This window comes from Anarrhichthys ocellatus, unplaced genomic scaffold (assembly GCF_004355925.1).
Source record: "Anarrhichthys ocellatus isolate YVR2014 unplaced genomic scaffold, GSC_Weel_1.0 scaffold32, whole genome shotgun sequence".
NCBI classification, from domain to species: domain Eukaryota; kingdom Metazoa; phylum Chordata; class Actinopteri; order Perciformes; family Anarhichadidae; genus Anarrhichthys; species Anarrhichthys ocellatus.
The window spans coordinates 1,657,861-1,683,914 of record NW_022280062.1 but is presented as its reverse complement, the minus strand read 5'-3'; the positions used below and the strand labels follow the sequence as shown (position 1 = coordinate 1,683,914).

At 42.0% G+C, this 26,054-nt stretch overlaps 2 protein-coding genes across 5 annotated transcripts in view; one reads left to right on the top strand and one right to left on the bottom strand.

The window, feature by feature from the left end:
• Positions 1 to 222: 222 nt before the first annotated feature.
• Positions 223 to 15,097, bottom strand: mmp16b (matrix metallopeptidase 16b (membrane-inserted)). 4 transcript variants are annotated; one of them, XM_031865326.1, is made up of 11 exons: positions 14,484 to 15,093; positions 12,424 to 12,572; positions 12,158 to 12,172; positions 11,721 to 11,837; positions 10,314 to 10,618; positions 7,312 to 7,473; positions 6,682 to 6,929; positions 6,433 to 6,571; positions 5,108 to 5,258; positions 3,275 to 3,390; positions 223 to 2,139 (listed from the first exon to the last, which is right to left on the bottom strand). In XM_031865326.1, the coding sequence occupies exons 1-11, from the start codon at positions 14,610 to 14,612 to the stop codon at positions 1,778 to 1,780; spliced, it is 1,893 nt and encodes a 630-aa protein (XP_031721186.1). In that variant the 5' UTR covers positions 14,613 to 15,093; the 3' UTR covers positions 223 to 1,777. The 4 variants fall into 4 exon arrangements, with proteins under 4 accessions (XP_031721186.1, XP_031721188.1, XP_031721187.1 ...); XM_031865328.1 differs by having other exon boundaries at positions 6,682 to 6,902; positions 14,484 to 15,087; XM_031865327.1 differs by lacking the exon at positions 12,158 to 12,172 and having other exon boundaries at positions 14,484 to 15,097.
• Positions 15,098 to 21,176: 6,079 nt separating this feature from the next.
• egfra (epidermal growth factor receptor a (erythroblastic leukemia viral (v-erb-b) oncogene homolog, avian)) overlaps positions 21,177 to 26,054 on the top strand; it is a 46,849-nt gene continuing 41,971 nt past the window's right edge. The window contains exon 1 of the mRNA XM_031865181.1: positions 21,177 to 21,445. Coding sequence (XP_031721041.1) covers positions 21,367 to 21,445 — 79 coding nt within the window. The 5' untranslated portion in view covers positions 21,177 to 21,366. The remainder of the gene's footprint in view (positions 21,446 to 26,054) is intronic.

Below are 26,054 nucleotides of genomic sequence, written 5' to 3'. Positions count from 1 at the left end.
TGTCATCAGACTTTGTTGAGCTAGTTTTGGTTTTTTTATACGCCCGTTAATTCCAACGTTAGTAGTTCTATAAACATGTATTAGTAATTTGTTAGTGTCACATAAGTGTAGGTTTTGAATAATGGATCATTACAATTACACTTCAGAAAACAACCTGGTTCCATTATTGAACCGGTTTACATTTTTTCTTGACATCCAGAATTCAGACAATAAGTTTCTTTATTTCAGCGGATTAGTTCCTGTTAGTGTTTCGACGTGTGTCGTCTTCTATACAATCGTATCACTTTGCATTTCCTCAAAAACTATTTGTAATAACTAAGTGAGAAGATGGGCAAGAAGCGCTGGCCACTGAAACAAGGCTGACGTGTCTGTGGTAACTAGAGATGCGGTAATGATGACTTTTTAATCAGAAATAATGTGTGCATCTCATTTTTAAAAAGGGTACATGTCGTTTTTTTGCCCTGTTTTGCCTTTATCCCGCTACCTTCATGTCCCTTTCCATGTGAAATATCATGTAAACTTACAAGCATTGTAAAAAAGTTGAATATAAAAAAAAGTGTTTAAAATGCATGGACTGACACTGTTTGGAGTATTATTGTCCAAACTTGGCAGGAAAAAAAGGGAAGCAGGATGTAAGCAGTTCAATAACTGATATTACACTACAGTACAGTACAGTACATATATAGTGTGGGTAATTACTGTCTTTTTCACACACACACACACACACACACACACACACACACACACACACACACACACACACACACACAACTAACCTTCCCTTTCTCTCTCACACCCTCCGGCGAGGCAGTAAATGAAAGCTGATAGCCTGCTTACCATTTAGCACTGCTTAACACATTTAACAAGAGCAATGCACCCATTGTGGATAAAACTGTCCTACTGGTTTTGAAGTTGCATTACGGGCAGTAATGAATGAATTCACACACACTTTTGTTTTCCTGCTGTGTCACTCAGTAATCAGCTTCCACATCAGAGAACACAGAGAGAAAGAGAAGGGAGTTTAAGCAATCTGTGATTAAGGCAGTCACATAAATATTGCAGAGAGGTTTTTGGCCCCCGTTTTGGAGATACACTGCCACAACAGTCTTGAGCTCCTAGCGCTTACTAACGACTGCTTCCTCTTCCCACAGATTATAGAGCAGACGGGCGTATGTGAATACCGATGGCAAAAGAAAATCTGAGTATGATGCCACAATGTTCATCAATGGAGGAAAAACATCCCGTTAAAAACAACATCGAGCAGTAATCCTCTTTGGAAGAAAAGGTCATATTTGGTTTGTGTATCAGTCCTCCACACAATGAATGAATCTTTTACAGGGACAGCGGGGAAAAAAAAGCACAGCTCAGAGCGATTTAATTAAGAAATGAAAGTAAAGTAGAAGCCTATATCTAATTTTGTCCACTGAAGTTAGTGCTAGGGGCTTTTTAAGCGGCGTGCAGGGATGAGGAAAGACAGAGGTCCCACTTACAGTAGCTGAACTCTGTCTCACGTAATTGAGTTCATTCCAAGATACAGAAAAAAGTCAAAGCAGATACATACATATTAGTTGGACACAGGAGAGGTGGCTCCCTTAATGTCTTCAGTTGAGTTCTGCTCATCATTTCAGTTCAAGCTGTTTTAAAATCTGCCAACATGGCAATCCTTATGTACTGTACCCTTTACAGTGCTTCCAATACTGTACTTAGGGCTTCAAGTAATGACTAGACGTCTGTCAGAGCTTCACACCCCCCCTGTATTCAGTGCGATAACTGTCGCTCAGACCCACTCCTGCATGGAGCGCTTGCAGTACAGTATGTGGCGCTGTGTGCTCTTCCTCCTGAACTGGAAAACGGTGTAGAGGAGGACCATCATGCACAGTGCCAGGACACAGGGAATAGCGATGGCCACTGCTTTCTCCGTGCCCCCCGTGCTGTCCAATTTGATGACAACGTCCACGTCACCGTTGTCGTAGTGGCGTTCCTCTGCCACCGGGGTGTTCCAGTCCCAGTCGGGATCGGCAGGTAGACCGTCACAGCCCATGAAGTCCCTCAGGATGGACCTCGGGTAGCCGGGCTCTACACGAAGCAGCTGGTTGTTGAACTTCCAGTACTCCTTTCCCTTGTAAAAGTAGGTGAAGCCTGGAGCAGAGTACATAAAAAAATACACTTAGGTACATTAATCTGGCAAAGAGCAAGTATTGTGCAGCTGCATGTACCACTAAAGTACCCAAATCTTAAGCTCTAGCAGCCCCCTGTCCCTCTGTAAAAATGCCTAATAAAATAAAACCCAAAATGAATCAGGAATATCTCCTCGACCATAAGACTTATATGCATATATCTGGTCTTCTTTGAGATATAAGAAGCAAAGGAATATTAATCCATCGTAAGTAAACTACATTTAGCAAATATAGATGCAATAAACGAAAACAATTATATTTTTTAATCCTCGCCTGGTATACAATCTAAATTTCAGAGGTAAAAATAAAGATCCCATAGACAATGATGCAAGTGAATGTCTTCTGCTACTCTTAGATTTCAACTTTAAATGTTACGAAAATACACAAAAACACAACATTTTTGATACAATCAATAAAGATATGCTCAGGTGGTCTCAGTGTTGATCAATATTCATATGGCTGAAGAGCTCCATGCTATACGGGCATATCAATGGAGAAGGCAAAGGCCCTTGTGGTCTATGTGGTATCCACAGATTTATACCAATGAGATGAAAAGAATGATGTATAGATTGTTAGTGCTTGTTGCCATCTGGTGGCGGTATCAAAGTACTAAGAGCTAGAGGTCGGCTGAAAAATGATCCCAGATCTTTTGAAGTTGTTCTTGAGTTACAAAATGTCTGTCTAGGACTTCATTGTTAGAATACTTCATAATAAGACTTAGTTTGGACAACACAATTGGCTGACTGATTGTGAAAGCTGAAGACCTCATGTTTTCGAAACAGTATAACATTTATATGTCATATAAATAGATGATTATCAAATAGCGATATTTCATATCAATGTCATGGAGGAGGTTGTTTTCAGGGGGTCAATATCTAGGAAAAAAAAGATTCATTATCCCCTCTGTGCTTTTGGATGAACTTCCTGTTTTCCTGTCGTGTTGTTGCACAAAGTGAAACGGTAGCAACACATACCAGACAAACAGTATTTTAAGGTGTTGCCCTTCATCTTTTCTAAATGTCTTAAAAACAATAGATATGCGATGCCAGGGTGTTCAATCTCACTGACTAGTTACATGGTCCATAAAGCTGACGTACCATTGGCCTTGTCCACAAAGGCCCCCTGTGGAGAGTCAGGGATGCCTTTCCAGATGGTGATGGGTTTGGGATAACCTGGATCCATGGTTCTCATGTCCTCATTGTACCTCCAGTACCTACAACAGGACAAACAGAAATACAGTATGCAAACAGTCAGTGACATGTACCCCTTGCTCGACACCTGCCCCTACAGTAACAGCTGATCTGGGTCAATTTTAAGTAGGAGGAAATCATGCTACTATTGTTGTGAGCATTCACAAATCCACAAACGCTAATTAGCACAGCGTGATGAGAGTTAAATCAATCTAACAACTGGACCCATTCACCAAATCCATCAATGCTAAACAACAAGGAGCTCAAACTAGGGCTGACAGACAAAATCAAATATAGTCCAATCATACACATGAGAAAGGCTTTTCCACTCTTGAATCCAGGCTTTTTAAAGAAGTAGTGCCAGGTGCACATGCAGCCAAGATAAACAGTCCCATCTCATGCTAGAAAATGGCCCCGCACTGACAAAAGAGGCAGATGCTAAGAGAATCCATTACCAACACGTTCAGATGGTGAATTGACAACTTACAGAACACGTAATTTTAAAGATTTAAATAGCTGTATTGCATACAATCAAAACACATTGTATTAAAACGTGTATCGTGGCACAGCACTGGACTTCTGCGCACTGTGTCAGTGACAGACTTTTTTAGAAAAAGAACTCAATCTGACCATTTAAAGATCTGCAACTGACTGGATTCACATGACCAGCGAAAGCGGACAATCAATCATCCATACTGTGTTTATCTGCCTGGTGAATTAGTTGCAGGGGTTGTTGTGATTGATCTACTTCTCATGCACTGGCACCCACACACATAAATCTTGCTACACAGTGTCATGTCTTTGAATTAGAACAAACAGCACCCTGTTACAGAGAGAGAGAGAGAGATGAAATCATGTTCGAGACGACGGACAGAACGTCCTGTTTGTCGTGATGTGCAGCAGCAGGTTGAGGGATGACAGTATCATGACAAAGCATTTTGTCAGCTTTTACCATGGGTCCTCTGACCTCTTGGGATGTGAGTTATCATGACAGCTGAACAAACACGTGAGTCACACTGGCATACTCTCAAAATGTAAAACCCTCGCAACATAGATAAACAACACATTCTCAGAGTTGGTTGTTTTGTAAAGACTTCAATTTGCCTTACAACTGCAGGTAACTAACTACACCAACAAATATATCAATGGATGTATGCAAGCAGACCAAATACTTATACAAACTATATAAACCATATATATAAATACTTTACAGGGAAAAAAGGCTTAAATGCTGAAATAACATAATCCCCATCACAAATGTTGCTCTAACGTTGGGTAATAATGGGTTGAATGTCAATAAGCAGCATTCTTCAGCTGTTAAATAGACAATCAGCATTTTCATAGCAACGTGTGACAGCTTACAGAAATGCCAGCTCGTCTATGCTAAAATTAAAGATGCACTGATCAACAAACCGGCAAAATTATTAAAAATGTAATGGGACACAGTACCAAAAATCATTAAAGTTGAAAGACTGCATTCATAAAGGAAAACAGAAGGGAAGGAGCTGACAAATACTTAATATTTTCTTCTTTTGTCTGTAGGATTAACTCCTCAACGCACTGCATTATAGTTGTTTATACCATTTGGTAACACAGAGACAATTTATGGTCATAAACAAGAGACTTAAATAAAGATTTCAGCCATCAATGGTCCTCACAGTATTTTCTTTTCCCTGACAGACTCCAGTTCTGCCCAACTACTTAACTTCATAACGGTGCCAGTAATAATTCAACACGGACCTGTCTCCTTTGAAGAAGTAGGTTTTGGCGACATCCTCCCACCAGACAGCTGTCTCGATACTCTGAGTGGGCATGCCGCTCCCGAACAGCGAGATGTCCTGAGGGTAGGAAGGCTGGAGAGTTGTGTCCTTGAAGACCCAGAAACGGTTTCCTAAAAATACACACACCAATTTAGGACGCTCTGGGACAAAGATATTATCATAAAGATGACCTCAAATATCGCTGTAGACGAAAAAACTGCCGGCCCCTCAGCTCATTCGAGCCTTTGGTGTATTCATTTGTATTCACATGATTTCAAATGTCAGATGTATCACATCGTCTACAAAATATGTGCAAGGCAGAAAATCTATGCGGTGGAATCTATAATACAATAAAAAGCAAGATGATGCTCTGAAGGCTACACCGCCGAGACTTGTTGTTTTCATTTTTATTGAAGCTATTGTTGCATTTAATTCATTTTGATCATAAATGCCTCAGGCAGAGTGAGGAGAGCTGCTGTGGTGGTGTTCTTGCAGTAAGTAGCTAGACATCACATACACACACATGCAGTTAAGTCCCCTTGAGTGAATAAATAAAGCATGGGGCTCTCTGATCCCGCTGGGTGACAGATGTCATGTTAATCTGCCTGATGGACGGATGGCTGCATTGGACCTGCACCCGTTCCGTTACCGTACAGAGCGCAAAACAAGCTCAAAGTCACCCGCTCAGTTGCTATATGATAAAAGATCACTATGTGTTTAAAGAGCTTGAATGCAAACCTGAACTTGTAGTGGTGGTTTTGCTCATTTTTTCGGATTAACCTGATGTATTTTGTATTGTATTCTAAAGTAAAATGAATCAGGGAATACAATTTTGACTGAATAAAATGAAAGCTGTCATGTGGAATTTTCTTGTAAACAAACAAGAGTTTTGTTCAGTATTTTCAGCACAAGGCTTTGTGTGTCTGACAAATGTCTTGAACGCATTCCCTTCCACATTGGCCAACCTAATGCTGTGTTTACAACCATGTTTGCTAGCCAGCAGTCTCCTTCTTCCTCACCTTTGTTGGTGCATTGCTACATTTCTTGGCGAGTTACCAGCAAATGCCATCAGCGAAATAGCATGAAACCAGTGGCAGAAATATGCATCATGTCGCCTGTGTGTTCTCACGTGTGGATGTGCATCATAGTGCGTTTGCAGAACAATAACAAAACGGGTACACACTCGTAAAAGCATTGCTCTGTTATAGCGCTACTAGTGGCCAAAGACACTACAGGGTATACCTTTGATGAATAACAAAAAAAAGAAAAAACATAATCCAAATATGAAATATTTACTTTAATTACCTTTGAAAAAGACAAACTTTCCTTCGCTATTTTCATACACGGCATCAATTTTGGGAGGCAAGCCTTTCCAGAAGTAGTTGATCTGCATGGGGTAGCCAGGGACTACAGAGTTGTCCCGTACCCTCCAAAACCACTGGTCCTATAGAAATGAATAAAGTAGAGTCATCATCGTCACCATTATCATCACCAGCACCCCAAACAGCTGTAAAACCTGCAGCCATGTTCTCTCAGGTGGCTGATCTACTCTACCTTGAAGACAAAAAGCTCCTGTCGGAGGATGGCCAGGGTGTTGAAGCCTCCGTCACAGATGTTGGGTTTGGAGTTGGGGTTGGAGGGCTTGGCCCCCCCCTGTGGAGGGCGATGGGGTCTGGCATGGCGGTCATGTTTACGGGGGTCTGAGGGAGGGTGGAAGCGAGGAGGAGGGACCGTTGGCGGGGGCCTGGTGGGCTGTGGCGCTCTATCTGGTGGACCTAAAGAGATGAAAGGTTTTTCTGGACCTACCCATTGAGAAATTGAATAACTTGACTGTTTTTTTGACCAATCCACCTTTAATGTTGGCACAGATGATTTGTCATTTGAGTCATGTTGCTATGCTGTTGGCTGTCCTCCTTAACAGCTGACAAATGCTGCCTACTGGCAATCAACTTAACATGACTGAATGTTGCAGCAGTATTTGTAATAAGTATTTGCAGGGCTTCAGTGTTAATAACATGTAGTAATACGGCTTCAAAAAAAGGTTGGAACAATATAATGCATATGTAACATTGTTCTTAAGATCCCTATCTAACTACTACTTTTTAAACTGCTAAAATTAACAGAAAAGGAGTTGTCTGCTCAACGTCTACATCATAAACAGAGAGATATAAAATAGAGGGTTACCATAGATTTTCTGGATGCCCTGTAGGTCATCGTGAGGTAGTTTGAAGTTCTCTGTGTCCATGTACTGGTAGAAAGGAGCCATGATAGCGGTGGGGTCGTTGGAGTGTTCCAGACCGAGGGCGTGGCCCAGCTCATGCACCGCAACCAAGAACAGGTCGTTACCTAGAGAGGGGAAGAAGGACCTTGTTAATGCAAAAACCCTCCGTCATACATGGTCCATAACAAGAGGTGGAGGAGCATGAATGTGATACTTATGTGTGCAGTGATGAAACAGAAGAAGAAAACATACACCCACGCACAGACACACTCATTAACAAGCAGTATTTGCATTTTTAATGTTTGTTTTTATTTCTTTACTTTGTTGTAAAGCCCTTTTAACAACAAATATTTACATATGAGAATTGACTTCTTTTCTCAGGTTTACGTCTTTGTAAATTGACTACCTTTGGGTTTTAGACTGTTGGTTGAACATAACTGAGCATTTTTTCTGACATTTTAAACAAACCATTAAGTACATTATTGACAAATAACCGGTTTGTTAATCAACAATGAAAATAATCATTTCTTGCAGCTCTCTGGTCCAAGCGTAACATCTATTGAGCTATAATGTCATGCAATGTAGTGCAAGTAAAGATCATTGGAGGTATATTGAAAGGGCACATAAGAGAAGATAGGCCACATGTGAGCCGCAGAGAGCAGAGAGACGCACACTCACGTTGCGGCCCAGACCCCCAGAGAACAGTGAAAAAACAAACGTTCATACAACGCACCTGAACACATATAAATGTCGGCATAGTAAACATCGTGGGTCTTGTTTTGTATCACATTCATACAGACAAATGAAAAACAAAAAACAAAAAAAATGCCACGGTCAGCGTCTATGGTCAGCATTCAGCTCGTGTCAACCTGATTTAGAGAAAAGTACACCATTTATGTACAGCTTGTGACGGAAGCTGTCCCCAGGAGATTGTTGCCCTTTAAAACATGATATCCACTCCTGCCAGCAGCGCTGCACAGACCAACCACTGACCCTCAGCCAGCAGCTAAAAGGTTACACCTCCCCCTCCCCCATTTATCTAACACATCCAGCCTCTTCCAACAAACCAAAAATGTCCCACAAAGCCTCCCAGGAGACAGGTCGGAGCTACCATTAGCGCACGTGTCAACATGCAACATTTACAATTGCACCGCCATAAAAGCCCATTAAAGGTTGCACAGATTCCCAGACACATAAAGCAGAGACAGGAGCTCTTCAGACTCAGCCCTCCACATAGAGAACTATGGGACACTGCGCAAGGGTGATCGTGAATTTGACTTGGGAGTCTGAGACAATTACCATTGGAGTATGAAAACAAAAGAGAGTGAGGGAGGGGAGCTGATGGGCGGCAAACAGTTTCCCAGAACAAAAGCAATGTGAGCTGTTACCCTCCTCCACTAATGGGAGGACAGAATGTAAGCATATGGCACATGGGTATTAGCGGAGCAGCCTGGCGCCCTGTAGGTAGGGTAATGAAAGTGTGTGTGTGGATGCTCCACTAAGAAAGGCTCTATTATCTTATCTCCCTCTATGGGATGCTGCACCCTGCCGGAATCCACATTGGCATGGGTGGCCCACCGCAGTATATTTGACAATATAATCCGTCACAACCTAACCTAACCGGATCTATCATAACCTTATCCACAATAACATAACAAAGCAAAACGTTATATAACATCACATCATAAGACACGTTGCTGTGTGGAATGCCAGCGTCAGGGATTCACATGGTGCAGTAAGAGGATTTAATGTATAGTACTGTAAATCCATTCATTTTGGTTTTTTGAGTAATATTAGTTCCACATCTGGTCATATTTTCATTTCAATGAGGATAACCAAATGTTGACCTGCTTATGCAGGTTGGGTTTATTTTGCATTTGATGATTCGTGAGGGAAAGAGGCTGTTTGTTGGGAAAATCTCCGATGAACAAAACAGACTATAGCAGAAGAGGTATGACAGAAGAAGAGCAGGGGAGCACCAGTCAAGAGGACCGATGAACTCAATAATCTACATCACATACAGACAAGCTTTGCAGTCGCACCACACTCCATTTAAAAGGGGAAAAATACACTGCTTGGGTCAATTTGTAAAGATAGTGAGTTTCCCAACTTAAAGGACATACAGGGGAACAGACCAGCGAGCTGTTATATGTGTAATGTTACTGTTAAATAAATGCTGACTATATACTCTGAATATTTTCAGGAAGTGTTCTGGTGTTTTTATTCTCTTGCTTGAAATGAACCTTGTGCTTATGCTCCGTAGTGTGCTGAGGAAGTGGTTACAATATCAAAACATGTCACGCATGCATCATTTTCACATTTTGCAATGGTACGGATAGAGAGTATATGGGGCACTTTTACGTCTTCTGTCACCTCTCCTGAAGCATACCACTGAGCTAAATTCACTAAAAACAGAATCGCCATAATCATGTGCCAGCAACCAATGTCTTAAAATAGCAGAGCACTCTATCATCTGAGGAGCTTATTATGCAGGGAAAAAAACCCATCAAAATCCTGACAGATGGGTTGATGCGTCTTTACAGAGCACAGCCCAATCAAAGACATCTCTGCGTTCTTTGTTCTTGGTTAAGCATCCTTCGTACCCTGCCCTGTGATACCACCTCTGCTACATTGCCCTACTCAGCTATCTGTATTCCCAGTTTTTGCTTTCCATCAGTCCTCATCCGTCTCTCATGATGACTGCTCTTTTTTGTTGTTGCTGTTTCTCAATGCGTCCCTCATTCCTTCCACAGCCCTTTACTTGTTTACTTACCTCTACATTGAACTATCTTTCTTTCTCTACTTTCTTTCCTTTCTTCCCCAATCCTAATATCTTCCTTTAATAATTTCCTTTCCACTCTTCTTTATTAGTGGTCCTTCGTAGCCTTTGTCTTATCTCTTACCATCGCCACTTTCTCTCTCTCTCTAGATTTAGGTTTTACCGCCTCTTTTTTCTTTCACTTACCATCGTGGTTGGGGTTCCCCAGGGTCCAGGGCTCATCCGAGTCAAAGTGTGTGTCGCCTCCGATGCCTGGGCCCGGGAAATAGGCGTGGGCTAAGAATCCCCCCTCCCCGTCGAAGGGTGAGCTGTCACCGTGAAAACCCGAAGCGAAGATGATGGTGATGTCCACGTCGCGCCTGCCAGTCTCCAGCGCGCTGTATGGAACGGCCTCGAAGCGGAGGGGAGTCACACCTTGCCAGACGTCAAACGCCCGCCGGATGGCATCGTGAGTCTCGCGGGCGCCCACCTTTGGTGTGACATTTTTTATGCTGTGGGAGGAAAGAAGGCAAACCGATTGAAAAGGCTCCAGAGAGCCACAGTAGAGGCCATGGGGCTGAGGAACGGCCCTGCAGGTTGTAGTTTACATGCTGTGTTCATAGCAGTGGAAGCGTTCACATGTTATTTTAAACCGTCAGGAACAAAACATCCAGCAGAAGTGGAAAGAAAATACACACCGCATCAACTCCCGTGCCTCGTTATCCCATTCATTTTGAGTGAACATTTTTTGACTTTTCAAAATGAGAAGACACACACACACACACACACACACACACACACACACACAAAAAAAGTTGCACTTGACACAACTACTTAAAGCCCGCCAGCTTTTACTGAACTTTTAACACAGCAGTCGTTATCAGTCCCTAGCAGGCAGAGAGGAATGGGAAATCTTCTCCCTCTCTCTCCACTCATTTTCATGAATAAAGTGCAGTCAGCAGCAGCACTGGCTCAGCACTGATTGACATTCCATTAGGAGAGGTGGCTCATCAATTCAAATTCGTGGAGGAAGGAAGGATTTGAATAAATTGACAGTGTTATCGTCTTTTTCTTCTGTAACCTGTCAATTTTCAGTTGTGCCAGAGACCCGTTTATCAGTTCTCCTCAGAACCCATTAAAAACTGGAGCTTAATCGGGCGAGATAGAATGAGAGTTTGAATATTTCTTCTGAGATTACGGACAATTCACACTCAGGATTTTTCAAACAATTGTATACGAAGGAGAGGAAAGCCTTCAATCTTCATGCTACTCAGCTAAAAGTGTTTGTTTTGTCTTAGAAAAACAGTAAATGGAGGATTAAGAAGAAAAAACAAATAGCAAGCTATTTATAATCTGGAAAGTAAACATACTCACAGCACACATGGGCACATTTATGTGTGAATCTGTGATGTGTGTGTGTGTGTGTGTGTGTGTGTGTGTGTGTGAGACGTATATGAGCGGTCTCTATGACAACACGGAGCATGTGATCCCAGATGGTTAAAGAGGAGGAGCTGAGAGACGGAGGAGAGCTGAGAAAATGAACACATCTGAAACCCACAATGAGCGCTGCCAAGCTCAATGGTCGCTATGACAACTGCCTCCACTATATCTCACCTGTAGGTGATGTGCGTACGCTGCCACTTCTGTCCCGTCAACGCATATCGCCGCTTCCGTGACCTCCCGGCACTTTTGAATTTGTCCGGAACGCCACAGCGAGGCTTTTGCATCCAACTTAAAGAAGAGGAGAGAGGAGAGGAGGCGACTCAATAAAGGTGGCGAGGCAAAAACGCCATCAAAAAGGCCGAATACAGCACTGAAGTGAACTCAGCAGTTCTCTTCCTGATGTAATCACGGCAGCAAAATAAGGAAGTGTTGTGCAAAAATACCACTAGAACTACTCCAAACTACAGTCATCGTTTCAAGTGGAGGGTTAAATTCTCAATGGGGGCTGAGAGGAAGTTTCATGTTTTCTCATTCATACCACATCAGATTATCACAAGTACAGAACACACACACACACAGTAATGCATAGGCGGAACATTAATTCTCACCTCAGCGTGATATCACTGCATCATCATGCAAAATGAGAAGAAGGAAAAGTGTTAAAACCTTCACCTGAGGTTGTTTCAGACGAGGTGATGGGGGGTGAAATGAAAATCTCTATTTCTGTCCTTCACTAGTTCATTGAAATATTGATAGCCATTCCTTCTGCATTTTTAAATGAATGAGGGGAGCATTTGCATTAATGTCACATCAATGGCCTGGTGAAAGTACATCGCAGCTTGTGCTTGACACGTTAGCATGTGTGCATACTCACTCCTCGGTTCTCTCATCCAGTGTCCCTGTGACATTGAGACCATAGATGCGCTGCATGGCGGCGATGGCTGAGTGCATGGTGTGGGCTGAGCGCAGGACAGACATTCCCGGTTCTGTGTGGGGAAGGTAGCCATACTTCTGTAGCCATCCCTGCGAGAGGACGGAAGAGGGAGAAGGATTTGGGCCTTCAGTTCTTGGCTATTTTAAGACTTTCTTTAGCCTCTATTAGAAAACTCAGAGTAGATGGGAAGGCCGGAGGAAAAACATGGTGATGGAGCAGGAGATGTGCAAAAAGACGCACAGAAAAAGTTGCACTTTGCAGGTTTGTGCGGATAATTGATGCGTTAATCATCTACTACAATGTACATGTATCAACCCGAGCTGTAAAATGTGAAAGTCTTCCCTTTTGCTGCAGCGTTCAACTTGAATCACCTTCATTTTGTGTTTGATTACATTTGGTTCCACGTGTCCAATATATTTTCTTTTCAACAAAATTTCACTGAGGGACGCTAACGAATACAAACACAGACCGCGGATATTCCTCCATCGCAGTGGTTAGAGTACTGTGCTCAAAGGCACCAAAACAGTAGCTGTTTAATGAGGGCAAAGTATTATTTGTTTAGTTACCCTACCCAGTTTTTGCAAGTAAGTGGCCAATCCCATAATAAAAACCAACAAGAATATGGCTACGGGTCGTTCATTCTGCATCCCACAAACAATGCATTGAGGTGACTAACCATTGCTACAGTATATATATATATATATATATATATATATATATATATTTATTATTTTATTATTGGAAGAGAACATGGTTATTTCTATATTTAACGTCACAGAAGCATTCATGAAAACTTCATAGATTTAACATGTAAATAGTCTTGTGTTTGCAGAAACTGTCTCTCCAGCAGTGGTTCAGGTGTGTGTGGATATTTGTCCCTGGACATCAGTGCAACTGTTTGCATTTGAATCCCTTCTAGTGACCTTAGTCAGTGTTTGTGTCTTGCGGCTGCCGGTCAGCCTACATGTGCAGGACTGTGGCCCTGCCTCCTCTTGCCCTACAAAGCGAGAGTGCGGCTTGATACAGAGGAGGGATGCGAAGGCCGTGTATCATCCAGAGGGGTGGGGGCGGTTCACTGCCAGACTCAATCTGAGAGGTCGAGAGATGCCCACGCTATCCACAGCTGTCCACACGCCAACCAGCTGCCTCCCCATCACTACACAGCCTATGAGATATGTTCCAGCCAGCTAATCTGACTAGCTGTCCTTGTCCACCCCCCCCCCTGCTGCCTCTATCCTTCTTTCTGCTGAGCTAAACGCCTTGTTTATCCTTTTTCTGTCTCTTCTTTTTCCTCCCCTCTCTCCTGTGGGCGTGTTTCCTGTGTGTGTGTGTGTGTGTGTGTGTGTTGTGTTTGTTAAAAGGCACAGATCTCAGAGAGATATCAGGCAGATTTCAGTGAGCCATAACATTGAATAACGATGTGTTTGTGTGGCTGGCAGCCTCAGCGTTTCATTTCTACAGAGAGGTGGGAGGGGAGCCTGAGGTGAGGATGAAAATGACATCAATTAATAAGGTACAAAAAAAGAAAAAAGCAGCAAATCCTACTATGCAGCTTGTGTCTGTAAATATTTAATCTCCTCCAACACCGTGATGATGCCAAGGCATGTCTGACTTTATGTTGGCCTGCCACAGAAGCATATCGATGAAAGCAGTATGCTTCACAGCTCTGTAAAAATAAACCACTCCATATATCTGGGTTGCACATTTAGGATCAGCGGGCTGGATGAGCTCGTGGACCGCAGAGCAATAAAATGAGCATCCTTCTGTTTCATGGCACTCTGCAAATGAGGAATGCGAGATATATATTTTTTTTACCCTTCAGCGCGTGAGCTGTGCTGATATGCTTCCAATGTGCCCATGTTATCCGTTATGGTAATTGAGCCCACGGACACATATATACATCCCATGGATGCTTTTTTTTCACGCCGAGGCGGATGATGTAGGAGGAGAGGAGCGCGGTCATTTGTGATAAGCAGGCAGAGGAAGGCCGTTTATCTTACCTCAACGCTGAAGTGATGATCCTCCTCTCCGGACACAGCGCACGAAATCCAAAGCAACAAATGCAAGCAGAATGCTGCCGCGTAAAAGCAATCCGATGGTTTTCTTGTACTGGAGGATACTAAGGTCATAATGACCTGTTTTTCCCGAGTGTTTATTAGAAGAAGCCGCCCGTCTGCTTTGGCTCTTGGTGTCAAATGAAAATCATCAGGCAGAGCTGTTCAAAGGCAGGTTCGGATGAAAAAAAACGAGAAGGAAAAAGGCCCCCGTGTTTTATAAGATCCCGATGGTGGCGTAAAATGTTCCGATGTCAAGCAGAGATAACGCGGCACGTTAGACCCGCTGCCCTCGCCATTCTTATTTACATCAGGGACTACATCTATCCAGCAGCATCAATGGCCATGTACAGTACCCAGTCTGCGCAAGATAGGCTCCCTCCCGACTCGACGCCTGCGCTTTGATTTCTGTCACACAGCGCAGCGCCGCTTGGCAGCATCATGAGAGCTGCCCCTGCACACTGCACGAGAGATGAAATGCCTTTCCTCAGAACTGCCTGCACGATTGACTTTTACATTGTCTCCATACAGTTTGAAGCACACGTGCAGGCGGAAGCTGTGATTTTAAATTACTGATATTAAACAAAGGCTCAGATCCAGATTATGGACTGATGGACATTCCTTTGTTGATGCCTTTATACACAATAGAGCCAAATCATCTCTATGTGCACTGACAAAACTGCGTGATATTCCTATAATAAACTAAATATAGCATGCACCTTGCAAATAATTGACAAATTAATCATCTTATCATTGTCATCATTAGCTTGTTTATAGTAAGACAAGGAGACAAAAGCTGGCCATCAGTGTATTCACACTCTCTCATCTTAAACTATCTGTCCCACAGTTTACCCCCTGTGTTGGTCTCTGGCCTGAGGACACAGAACAAACGACCTGACAGAATCCCAAGACATTTATAGCTCCTGCAGCTCTGTAGTGCTGAAATGCTACAACAAGCTGCCCCAAGCAAAGCGAGCCACAAGATGGCGGTGTTTCACAGAGGAATGAGGCCGTCAGCTGTTTTGCTTGCAAACCTCAGAGGGCACATGGACACACTGGGACCTGAATCCGCCCCACGCGATCTAATGAGCCGGGAAATAGATCTGACATTGATTTGAGGTGACAGGCAGAAAGGGCATACTGGAAAAAGGAGTGACGGAAGAGCTCACGACAGAATCCTCGTCACACTTTATAATACAATACCTTCCTTTTAAAGAAGAAGCCAGCAGCTCTGGAAAGAGTGTGGCTACCTGCAGAGGAATCTACATTTTAACTGATTACATCCAGTATCTCTTTCCATCAATCAACTTGTACAAGAGAGAGTTGGGATGAATATCATCCAAGCTGACACATTTGTGACTTGGCAGTTTTTCCTGCGAGGTCCCGCGGTCCAATGCAAGCCAGTCTGCTATAACGGACATCTTTTTCATCCCTTTTATTCACACTTGTGGATGACTCAGAGATTCCTGTAGTTAAGGACACTTTCTCACCACCGAATTGAATGGATTTGAAGGACTGCGCAACCACTTACCGGAAAGATTCATGGCACCATGCTGTGGGAATGCAGACCCTCTGTGCCACAGTCAGCACCAAACCACTTCAGTGCATTCTGGTCGTCAAAGTTCAGAGATTAAACTCTGCTGACCCTGACGCTGGATTGTTATCCTGTCCAACAACATCATAAGAAACACACATAACACACGTTTTCTCAAGATGAGCAGCGGCCTTATAGGTTGCAGCACCTTCAGGACACCTGAATGAGAATCTGAATCGGCCCCTTTAAAGAAAGGGTCAGTCAACTCTGACAACAACGCAGTCATAAAGAGTGTATCTAATAACAATTGTTATGATTTACAGTTAAATTTCCCCCATTTTGTTCGATCTGATTAAAAGTTTCACTGCACTTGATTTCTCTCTTCTGTTTTATGTAAAGCACTTAATGATTTTAAAGGGCTTTATAGATAAACTCCACCACTATTGTTATTATACGCAGGCATGCACACTGCATTACAATTGCTGAATTAGCTTTGAAACCTGAACACACAACATTCCGAAAAATCATTGACATTACTCATAACTGAACAAGGTGTTCCATGTCACGGAACAGGTTGCGACTGGTTGAGAAGTTGAGAAAGGGATTCCTATTGGATTAAAACAGGTTCATTCATTTACTTTGAGGTGTTTACTGTGTAACCCAGTGGGCTGCTATGGAGACCACATGCTCTGGCAAGTGAAGATGGCTCCGGGCCAAAGGCCGGGGGCCTCTTCAGGAAACGGTAAAACAGAGCAATAAGATATGCACATGTTTGATCGTTGTTCATGGCAAGAGCAAACAACGTGTGTGTGTGTGTGTGTGTGTGTGTGTGTGTGTGTGTGTACTCATTATCACAATACAACAATACATTCATACACTGAAATATTTGCCTTTTTCTATTGAAGTTTAACTGAAGCAGAGTTTGCTTTAGGGTGGGGGGGCAGATGGTGAGATACAAGGTAATCTCACTGGCTTCTCTAATTAAACCTAATTAATTGGTACTTGACAGTTTGTTCTGATCGCCGGAGGCTTTTCAGCCGTATAGCAGGATTTAGAAAGCTATTATTATGGCTTTTATGGAGTCAGTCGCATCGACTCCACGTCTTACTTCACATGTCAGAGATATGGCAGCCATGACAAGTGACTAAAATGGTGCACAGATTAAGGACTCCTGAAATGAATCTATTAAGATTCTAAGCATTATTTGATGATGTTTGGAAGCATCATCACTAATCATAACCTACAATTTAGTGGGTCTGCACAAAGGTGTTGTCATTTTTCTAGGATTTCTACTATTTGTTCATCTGGGCAGTAATTATTCTCAGATGAAATGTATAACAAAATAACAATAGTGAATTTGAAGTTGTTCGGATGAGTTTCCATACAGAGAGTTAGTTATATGCTGATGTTTTTTCTCTTGTGCGTTCTCCTTTTCTTTTGTTCAGTCTGGGCTGTGAAGCGCTTTTGATCAACGCTGTTGTGTGTGAAGAGCTATATAAATAGTGTTGAGTTCAGGTAGCGAGACAACACATTCAGTAAAAGAAAAAGACATTCATGGACTTAAGCTCCCAAAACCTTCTCTTTATTTTGGCACAATATGTATTATTGTGCTGTAACATTATCCAAGCCCTTATGCTCATGGCTGATATTCATCTCGGATACCTCATCATTATTCTATGAAACACTAGCTAGTGTGATGTCTGTTTGGGTGGACGCAGCAGATGTTGCGGCGTTGAGTGACAGTGAATCCTATATATGATCCCATATGTTGTGCTCTTGTATCCTGCATCTCTCTACGATGTAAACGGTCCTGTTGTTAGTGGGGGTTGTTACTTCCTCCGTGCATGTTTTATTTTTCTTAAATCAATTGACTGAGATGTTTGCTGGTCCATCTGGGCCCTGTCATGCAGATCAGGCTTCAAACCTTCAGGACATTGAGTCGTCTCCCTTCGCAATACAGTCACATAACCTTTCTGCCTCACTGAACCACTTAATAAAGACTCCTCGTGTAAAAATCATCCTCTTAGAAGTCTTGTTGGCTTTGACTGTACCTGAAAGAGCTCATATATGAGCAGCATTAGTTAACACATACTGCTAATACAAAATGTCCCTTTAGGTACTGAACACCAGTACTTCTTGGACAAAAGAGATGGAAAATGTGAGAATATTATTGCACAGTGGGGTATGTATTTACTTTGCCAGTAGCTGTCATCTCTCCTCTCGCTCTCTCACACACTTTTTTCCTCTCCCTCTCCTTTTTGTACAGTCTCTTTTGAATCCCCAGCGGTCTGGCCATTATTCTGTGTTTGTTTAATGTTGCTTGGTTGACAGACAGCTCTGGTGTGAGGCTCTGGATGGATGATGATGTGAAACGCTGTATACGCAGGGACATCTTTCTTTCTTACAGTGGAACATTTTATGATTGAGATGTTGATCGGCGGTGTAGAAATCGGCCGCTGGTGAGAAGCCAAGGTGATTTCTTGACGTTTATTTCTTTAAACGAGCCTCCATTGTGGCGAACCGTGGTTCCAAAACATTTAAAACCAACCGCTGAGTTATGTTCAAATGTACGACAAATATGACTCTGAAGAGAAGCAAAAATTCGATTTTCTCTCAAAGTAAACCTTCGATATTTGAACTCTTCTGATCCTCTAAATGAGACTTGGACTAATATAATATGTAGTCACATTGTCGGTTGCTGCTTCTAAACACTGCATTCAAACTTTCGCCCCTCCTCTCCGGGTCAGCGAGTATAAGCGAGAAAGGGAGAGAGAACTAGGGAGTGAATGAAGCAAGGGAGTGAAGGAAGAGCCTTTACGCCCAGAAAAGTCCCGAACACAGCACAATAACAAAAAAAGAGAAGATACAGGCAGAGGGCAGGGTCTCTGCAGATACAGACATTAAGAGGGATTGTTTTTGTATCAGTCTATACATATTTTTTTGTTGCATATTATACCTTCAGGTGTGACACCCTGTGAAGGGAATAACTCTTTCACTCAGTGGAGCTTGCTATCTTCCCGCTGACTAACCGAAAAATGACAAAGGCCATGGATTTATTTCCCAATGACAGTGCTGAGAACGGTCGTCACATCCACAGCACACTGAAAATTGCGTACTCTGCCATCTCCTGTGAAACCTTAGCCTCACATTATGTAATTTCTCCTCTAGGAAAATGGTCATAATGTCACCCAACACAATAACCTCTTCCTCCAACAGCACAACCAAAGACGATTTGGTGAGCCATTAGGCCGCCATAATGAAATAAAGACCAGCGTGATAAATGATTTCTATCACTCCTGCCCCCATAGAGTCTGATCTGTGTACAACAACAAACACATTCAAGCAGCTTGACACGCAGTTAGACTCGACTCCGATCAGACGGACAATCTGTCAACAGTCTAGACATTTCGTCCATTCAACCCCTGCGGGACACTGATACCGAGGGCTTTCTCTCATACATGCATCAACAAATTAATTAATAAATAAGGGTGAACGGGTGATTTTAGGATGCAAAAACTTACTGATGAGCTTTTCTGTTACGGGCCAAATTCAATGAAACCTCTAGAAGTGAGCTTTGACCCAGATGAGTCATCATTGTCCTTTTCTTTAACTTTTGGTGTTCAGCTAAAATAGCTCCGGGGACACACATCAGATTTTGTGTGTGTGGGGCAAAAAATCAAACAAAAAGTAGATATTTGTTTGTAAAAATGACCCGGTAGTTACATCTCTAAGTCTCAGTGTCAGACATCAGTGTCATTCGTAAAGCTTCATCTCATATATTTGTGGTGATCTCAGCTCTTTGTGTTGTCTCTTGTGCATAGACCCGCCCAGTCTTCACAGAGCATTACTGTCTGAGTAACATCAAATAAGCTTCTTTTTTTTTTTTTTACTGCAGATATTGCAACATGACATAGCAAGAAAAGCAGAGATGGAATTACTAATAAAATAAAAAGGAATCCACTCCATTTGTGTGCTCCAAGGTCCTGATGTTGTGCATGCTCACTTAGTGGCTTCATGACTTACTGGGGCACTTAATGAAACTGAGCCTTCGTAAATTCTATTAGTTAAACTTCTGCTTTTCCTGCAATGAGAAGTCAAAATGTCTGCTGCCAAAAAGGCCTTTTGTGCTGGAAATTACTCATGATTTGCATTTTTGTACATATGCTAAAGGTGTGATGTCAAATCATAAGCCCAACCAGAAAGACTATTATATTATCTAGCTTCTGCCAGGTGTGTTCAACTGGGAATTAGTTACGGTTTCAAGGTAAGATGAGACTTTCAACTACAAGTTCCTCATTACTGCATAGCTTTAACCACACGTATGTTTCGGGTTCACAAGCAAGAATAAATTGCAGAACAAAAAATGCCAAATGTGTTTGATGTAATAGACAGTCTCTCCATATGTGGTTTGTCAATGGACAAAATCAGATTTTTCGTTTTAACTCGCTAGGTACTTATCTTGGTCATAATTTAAGAATTGAATGACCAAATTTAAGGGATCCTTTGTGTTTATTTAAATCTACAAAATATCAGTTGATACATCAGATTTTTAAACTCTCAAATATCAGAGTCGGCCTCAAACATCCACAGCCAGTTCCTAAAGGGACTCTGGTTTTCGGAAACACTACAACCTTCGTCCACAGGGGTCGCCAAAATCAACACAAAATGAAGTTCCTTATAGTAGCTTTAATTATGAATTTAAGTGCAAAATAATCCGAGTGACCATCTTTGAGAAACTTGAGTTTTGTATGTGGTTGATATTATAGATTACGTCATTTTGCATTACGGGATCTCGATGTATGGTTTCATCACATTATGATTCCATCGAAATACGATAAATGATTATCAGTTGATGACTCACTGACTGAACTGAATGTCAACACATATAATCACTGTACCTGTGTTGATACAAGGTATGTGTACTTTTCCATACTGCAAAACATTTCCCAAAAATAGTGTTGCTTCATCGCAGAGTACACGCTTCTTTCTTAAAATACAAAAGAAGCCTCCAGTCTGCCTCACGTTACCTGAGCAGTCTGAGAGGCGCATCTGTCCTCCCTCTTGCTGACGTCAGAGCAGCCAGTAGTCTGTACTCGCTGCACGAGCTCGGACTGCTTGAGATATCCGCGAGGAGGAGGAGCTGTCAAAGTTTGAGTTTCCCAGAGAAGTAAAAAAGTCTTTTACTTAACGAGAAAAAAAAAAGAAAAAAGATTTTGGAGTTTTGAACAAGCGGAATATCGCGTGTTGTTGGTATGGAATGACACCTTCTCACCGGGATTCCTGACGAAAAACACGATGGCAACTGGTTTCGTGAAGTGGTTCAGTCTCACCTCTCTGCTGTGCCTGGGCTGCTGTGTTCTGGCGGAAAGGAAAGGTATGTCCGCCGAGCTGCAACAACATGAACGTGACTGGGTTGTAATACCCAGCAGCAGGCTTTTGCTTTTCCTCTCTGCTTCTCCGGCATTGCCATTAATACATCTCGCAGAAATCACAGACCGCTCAAAAAGCCGCTAGGAAACTTGATCCGGCGTGGGAGAGTGGGAGAAGTTTCTGACCGTCTCGCTGTGTTCAGTCTGTGACCTGCTAAAAGTTACACAGAGGCGCTCGAACCAAGTTTAGCGTTCAGTTCAGATAGTTATTGATAAGCATTACAGGCGCGTATGTGTGTGTTTTTTTCCCGGGAAGTTGTGATTAATTGGCCAATTTTAAAAGTGCGAGAATACGCATCTCTGCTGAAATGACGACGACCCAAGTGCGCAAATTGGCACCAAATTGACGATGATGATGCTGGGAGGGGATGTAGATTGAGCAATTTAGTGGCGCACTTTATTTTCTAGTCCCCCTCTTTTCTACTTGTTATTATATAATACTTTTATCTTTTTTTGTGAGCAGTGTGAGCTTTTGTCTTTATGCAGCGTTTGACCTAATTGTGGGCAAAAATAGAACAAATAGAGCGATGCTGTCACCTTGAAACACACTAAGAGCTCTTTGATGCATCCACTAACCAATTTCTCATATACAAAAACCTTGTCATATTTTCTCATTTGCTTTTCCCTCTGAGAGCATCCTCTTACATAATAAAAAAAAAAAAATGGTACATGTGCCCGGTTTGCATCTGGTCCTCACAGGTAATTAGATGAAAATGTGAAGACACTTCATCCTACTTGCATGATTGATTTAAAACAAAGAGAGTCTGGAAAGTGTGGTATGGAGGGAGACTGATGAAGGTATGAAAACAAGTGCTGAAGCAGCAGGAACATGTTTCTTGGTTTCTCTTGCTCTGCTTTGTGGTTGTGCTTCCTTTTGGCCCTGAAGTAAAGGTCACAGAAATCTTATTTCTTTTAAGGACATGGCAGTGTTTTGACTGCGGCCTCAATGCTTTCTTGCTGTTTTGTCTTTTTCTTTCAAGAAAAGAACACCTCTCTACAGGCCGAGGCGATATTTGGCTGGAAAATAAGCACGGAAAGGCTGCTACATCTCAATGTTATAGTGCGAGATAAAAAAAATATTTGAATCTATATTCCACATGTAGTTCGAGTGACTCGGAGCTCATAAAGGCCAGATGTCGGGTTAGAAAGTGACCAGAAGTATCACTTTACTCTCTAGTGGTTGTAACTTCCTACTCTCATGAATCATCATTGTCCACACTCATTGTGCTGTTGTTCCTCCTTATAAGCAGATAAGCGCGGAGTGTTTGGTGTCAGCAGTGCATGTGCAGGTTGCATCTTTCCCCTTCTGCTCCAGCAAGTAACAACCAGTGCCGCTTTCAAGAGAACCATAACAAATCAAAAGTGTTTGTGAGCCAAAAAGACAAGAGTCCCTAAATATTTCCGGGCATCTAAACAAACTCGACTTTCACGCTGCATCAAGCCTCCCTCAGTAAATAAGGATTTTAGAAATGAACAGCTGTAATGATGGTATGCAGTCAAATTTGGTTTAATTACTGTTTATTTCCATTTGCAGGGAAAGTACGAGCTCCGGCATATGGTCTGACAGTTTTAGCTGTTGTTGTTGTTTTTGTTTTTGGCCAGAGGCTAAGACAGATGTTTCTATGTGGCAAACAATGTTTTCCTAGAACGCAGTGTCCATAACAGTTAAAACTTCATTTGAACAATATGTCAAACTCCAAACTGAAGCTGCAAAGATAACCAATTATTGGATATGCGGGTTGTTTTGTACTTTGATAAACACAAGTAACACACATTTTTGTTATTGATTAAATTATAGTAGCTGGAGGGTGCAACAATGCGTTCATGGGGTTGTGCCATCCAGTTTGCAGTTGGCTTATCCATTAACTCAAAATAAAACTCGTTAATAAGCCACACAACATATTGCAGCCACACAACATGTTGCTGAGACAGTCTATGATCCATGGAAGGATTTTCAGTTGTCAGCGTCGTTACAAATGAGTTTCTGATTTCATTTTGCCTCTCTATTGGATGTTGATGTTCCTGGTGGGCTGATCATGTATAAACAAAACTATAATTATAAGTGAATGAAGACTGGGTTTGGAAAATATTGCGGTAATAAACATTGGACAACTTTTCTTTTGAAAATCTGAGGTGTTGTTGTTCTGTCTGGCAGAATGATAAAGGATTACTGATACTGACTGAACCTTTCTGCGTGTGGCGGTTGCAAATCCACCTAAATTAATACGTGTAAACATGATTTCTTCCTTAAAATGTGAAGTAATTAAAATGGTACAGTACTTGAGCTGCTGTAATATAACATCGACCTTACAGGGGAAACAAAGTATCTTCAAAATATCAAATCAAACAGAAAGAAAAACAGTCTTGTTCTAAGCTGAGTGGCAATGCATTTCTGAGATAATCCAAACAGGGTTGAAAGGTTTTGTAAGCCTTAAGAAGGAGAATAATTTCCTCAGCCCCACAAAGGAGCATGTAATCATTCGACTTGTTCTAAAATCACCAAAACAGGAGATACATGGTTTTCAGGGAAGGACGGCTGTTCTGATCTATATTAGTGTCTATCCGCTGTTTACACTGAGAAGTGGCAAAACATTTTCTAGTTGAGAAAAACATCAAATTGATGGAGATCATGAGTAAGAAACAAATCATATTGTTCTGTGTTTTGGGTGCGATCTTGCGGTTTTCGAGTGGTAAATCTGTCGCAGTTATCCTTGTCAGCATGTGCGCTGTGTGAGTGTGGACAACTTGACAGGTGTATTAAGAGTCATAAGGGGGAACGTTTTTAGAGTCATTTATAACCGTTAAAAGTATCAAAATCAGCTGAGACCAGTGTTTTGTTTTGCCAATCAAAGATGAATGACCAAAGGTATGGAGTTATGATTATCAACAGATTCTTTCCCACATGGTCGTTTAGCCCAGCCCTAGCTGCAGTCCTGTTCTGGGAGGACATTAAGGCGGTTTGGAAATAAATGTGAGATTTTTCTAATGCACCTGACAGCGAGCAGCCCGTCCCACAGGAAGTCACCTGACAGTCCTCCGCTCGGCGACAGCCTGCCAGGGCGTGATGGCTTCTGTGGGAGTCAGACAGGACCTGCTGAATAATAGAAAAGCTCCTGGTCCCACGCGCTGGCATGCTCAGTTTATTAACTGTCATCATCTGTGGGGAGGTTGTAAATAATGCCCACAGCTTCACCTGGCAGCCAGCCACAAGTAATAACCGTGGTGATTTATTTCCCAGATGAAATGCTAAATGGTTTTCGGAATCAATTGGACTCCCTCTGTTTGTGACTGCAGTTGTACTGAAGAGCAGGGGTTTCAGAAAATATCGGGAATATTGAACCTTGTGGTATTATACTTTGTGATACTGCAGGGATTCTCAAAAACACGTTGATTTTTAATTAATAGTTTACGTGTAAAGATTAACTAAATTAATACTTTATTTTGTTTGTCCTCAAAGTAGTGCTATGATGTTGGAAATGCAGAACCCACTGTTCATATTGCATTAAATAGTAAACTTTTTTTACTCACGTTTTATGCGTATGGTGGTGTGTTCTTAATACTATTACAGTTTTCCTAAAATTGCAATGTATCACAATATATTGCATACGTATCGTATTGCCAGATTCTGGCCGATACACACCTCTACTGATGTGATGATTACATTTTTTTTTTATTACACGCTTCAATATTTCTTCTACCCTTCAATGTTGAATGTTGTTTTCAAAGCGGCCAAAGTACGGCCACAGATATGAGGTGAACTGAGAGCCTCTCTAACTGGGTTAACCTGTGAAAGATCAAACTAATCTCATGGGCATGTCAACAGCTAAACCCATAATCCTTGATGCGAGGCTCCCCGGCTGTCTTTAGGCACAGGGTAAACAGCTTAAATATCAATATGCTTTTTCCAAGAGTTAATGGGTTGTTCAAGTTCTGGACACAGAATGAGATTGGAAGATAATAAATATGTATGTATGTATGTATGTATGTGTGTATATATATATATATATATATAGATGTGTGAAAAAGTGTTTGCCCCCTTCCTGATTTCTTATTTTTTTGCATGTTTGTCACACTTAAATGTTTCAGATCATCAAACAAATTTAAATATTAGACAAAGATAACACAAGTAAACACAAAATGCAGTTTTTAAATGAAGGTTTTTATTATTAAGGGGGAAAAAAATCCAAACCTACATGGCTCTGTGTGAAAAAGTGATTGCCCCCTAAACCTAATAACTGGTTGGGCCACCCTTAGCAGCAACAACTGCAATCAAGCGTTTGCGATAACTGGCAATGAGTCTTTTACAGCGCTGTAGAGGAATTTTGGCCCACTCATCTTTGCAGAATTGTTGTAATTCAGCCACATTGGAGGGTTTTTGAGCATGAACCGCCTTTTTAAGGTCATGCCACAGCATCTCAATCGGATTCAGGTCGGGACTTTGACTAGGCCACTCCAAAGTCTTCATTTTGTTTTTCTTAAGCCATTCAGAGGTGGACTTGCTGGTGTGTTTTGGATCATTGTCCTGCTGCAGAACCCAAGTGCGCTTCAGCTTGA

Bases quoted from the DNA above. Each gene is read 5' to 3' on its own strand.
- mmp16b (XM_031865326.1), bottom strand. From the start codon at position 14,612: ATGACCTTAGTATCCTCCAGTACAAGAAAACCATCGGATTGCTTTTAC. The intron at 12,573-14,483 runs GTAAGATAAACG...GTCCTCTCGCAG, and splicing joins ATCATCACTTCAGCGTTGAG to GGATGGCTACAGAAGTATGG. The intron at 2,140-3,274 runs GTACGTCAGCTT...ACTCTGCTCCAG, and splicing joins CTTTGTGGACAAGGCCAATG to GCTTCACCTACTTTTACAAG.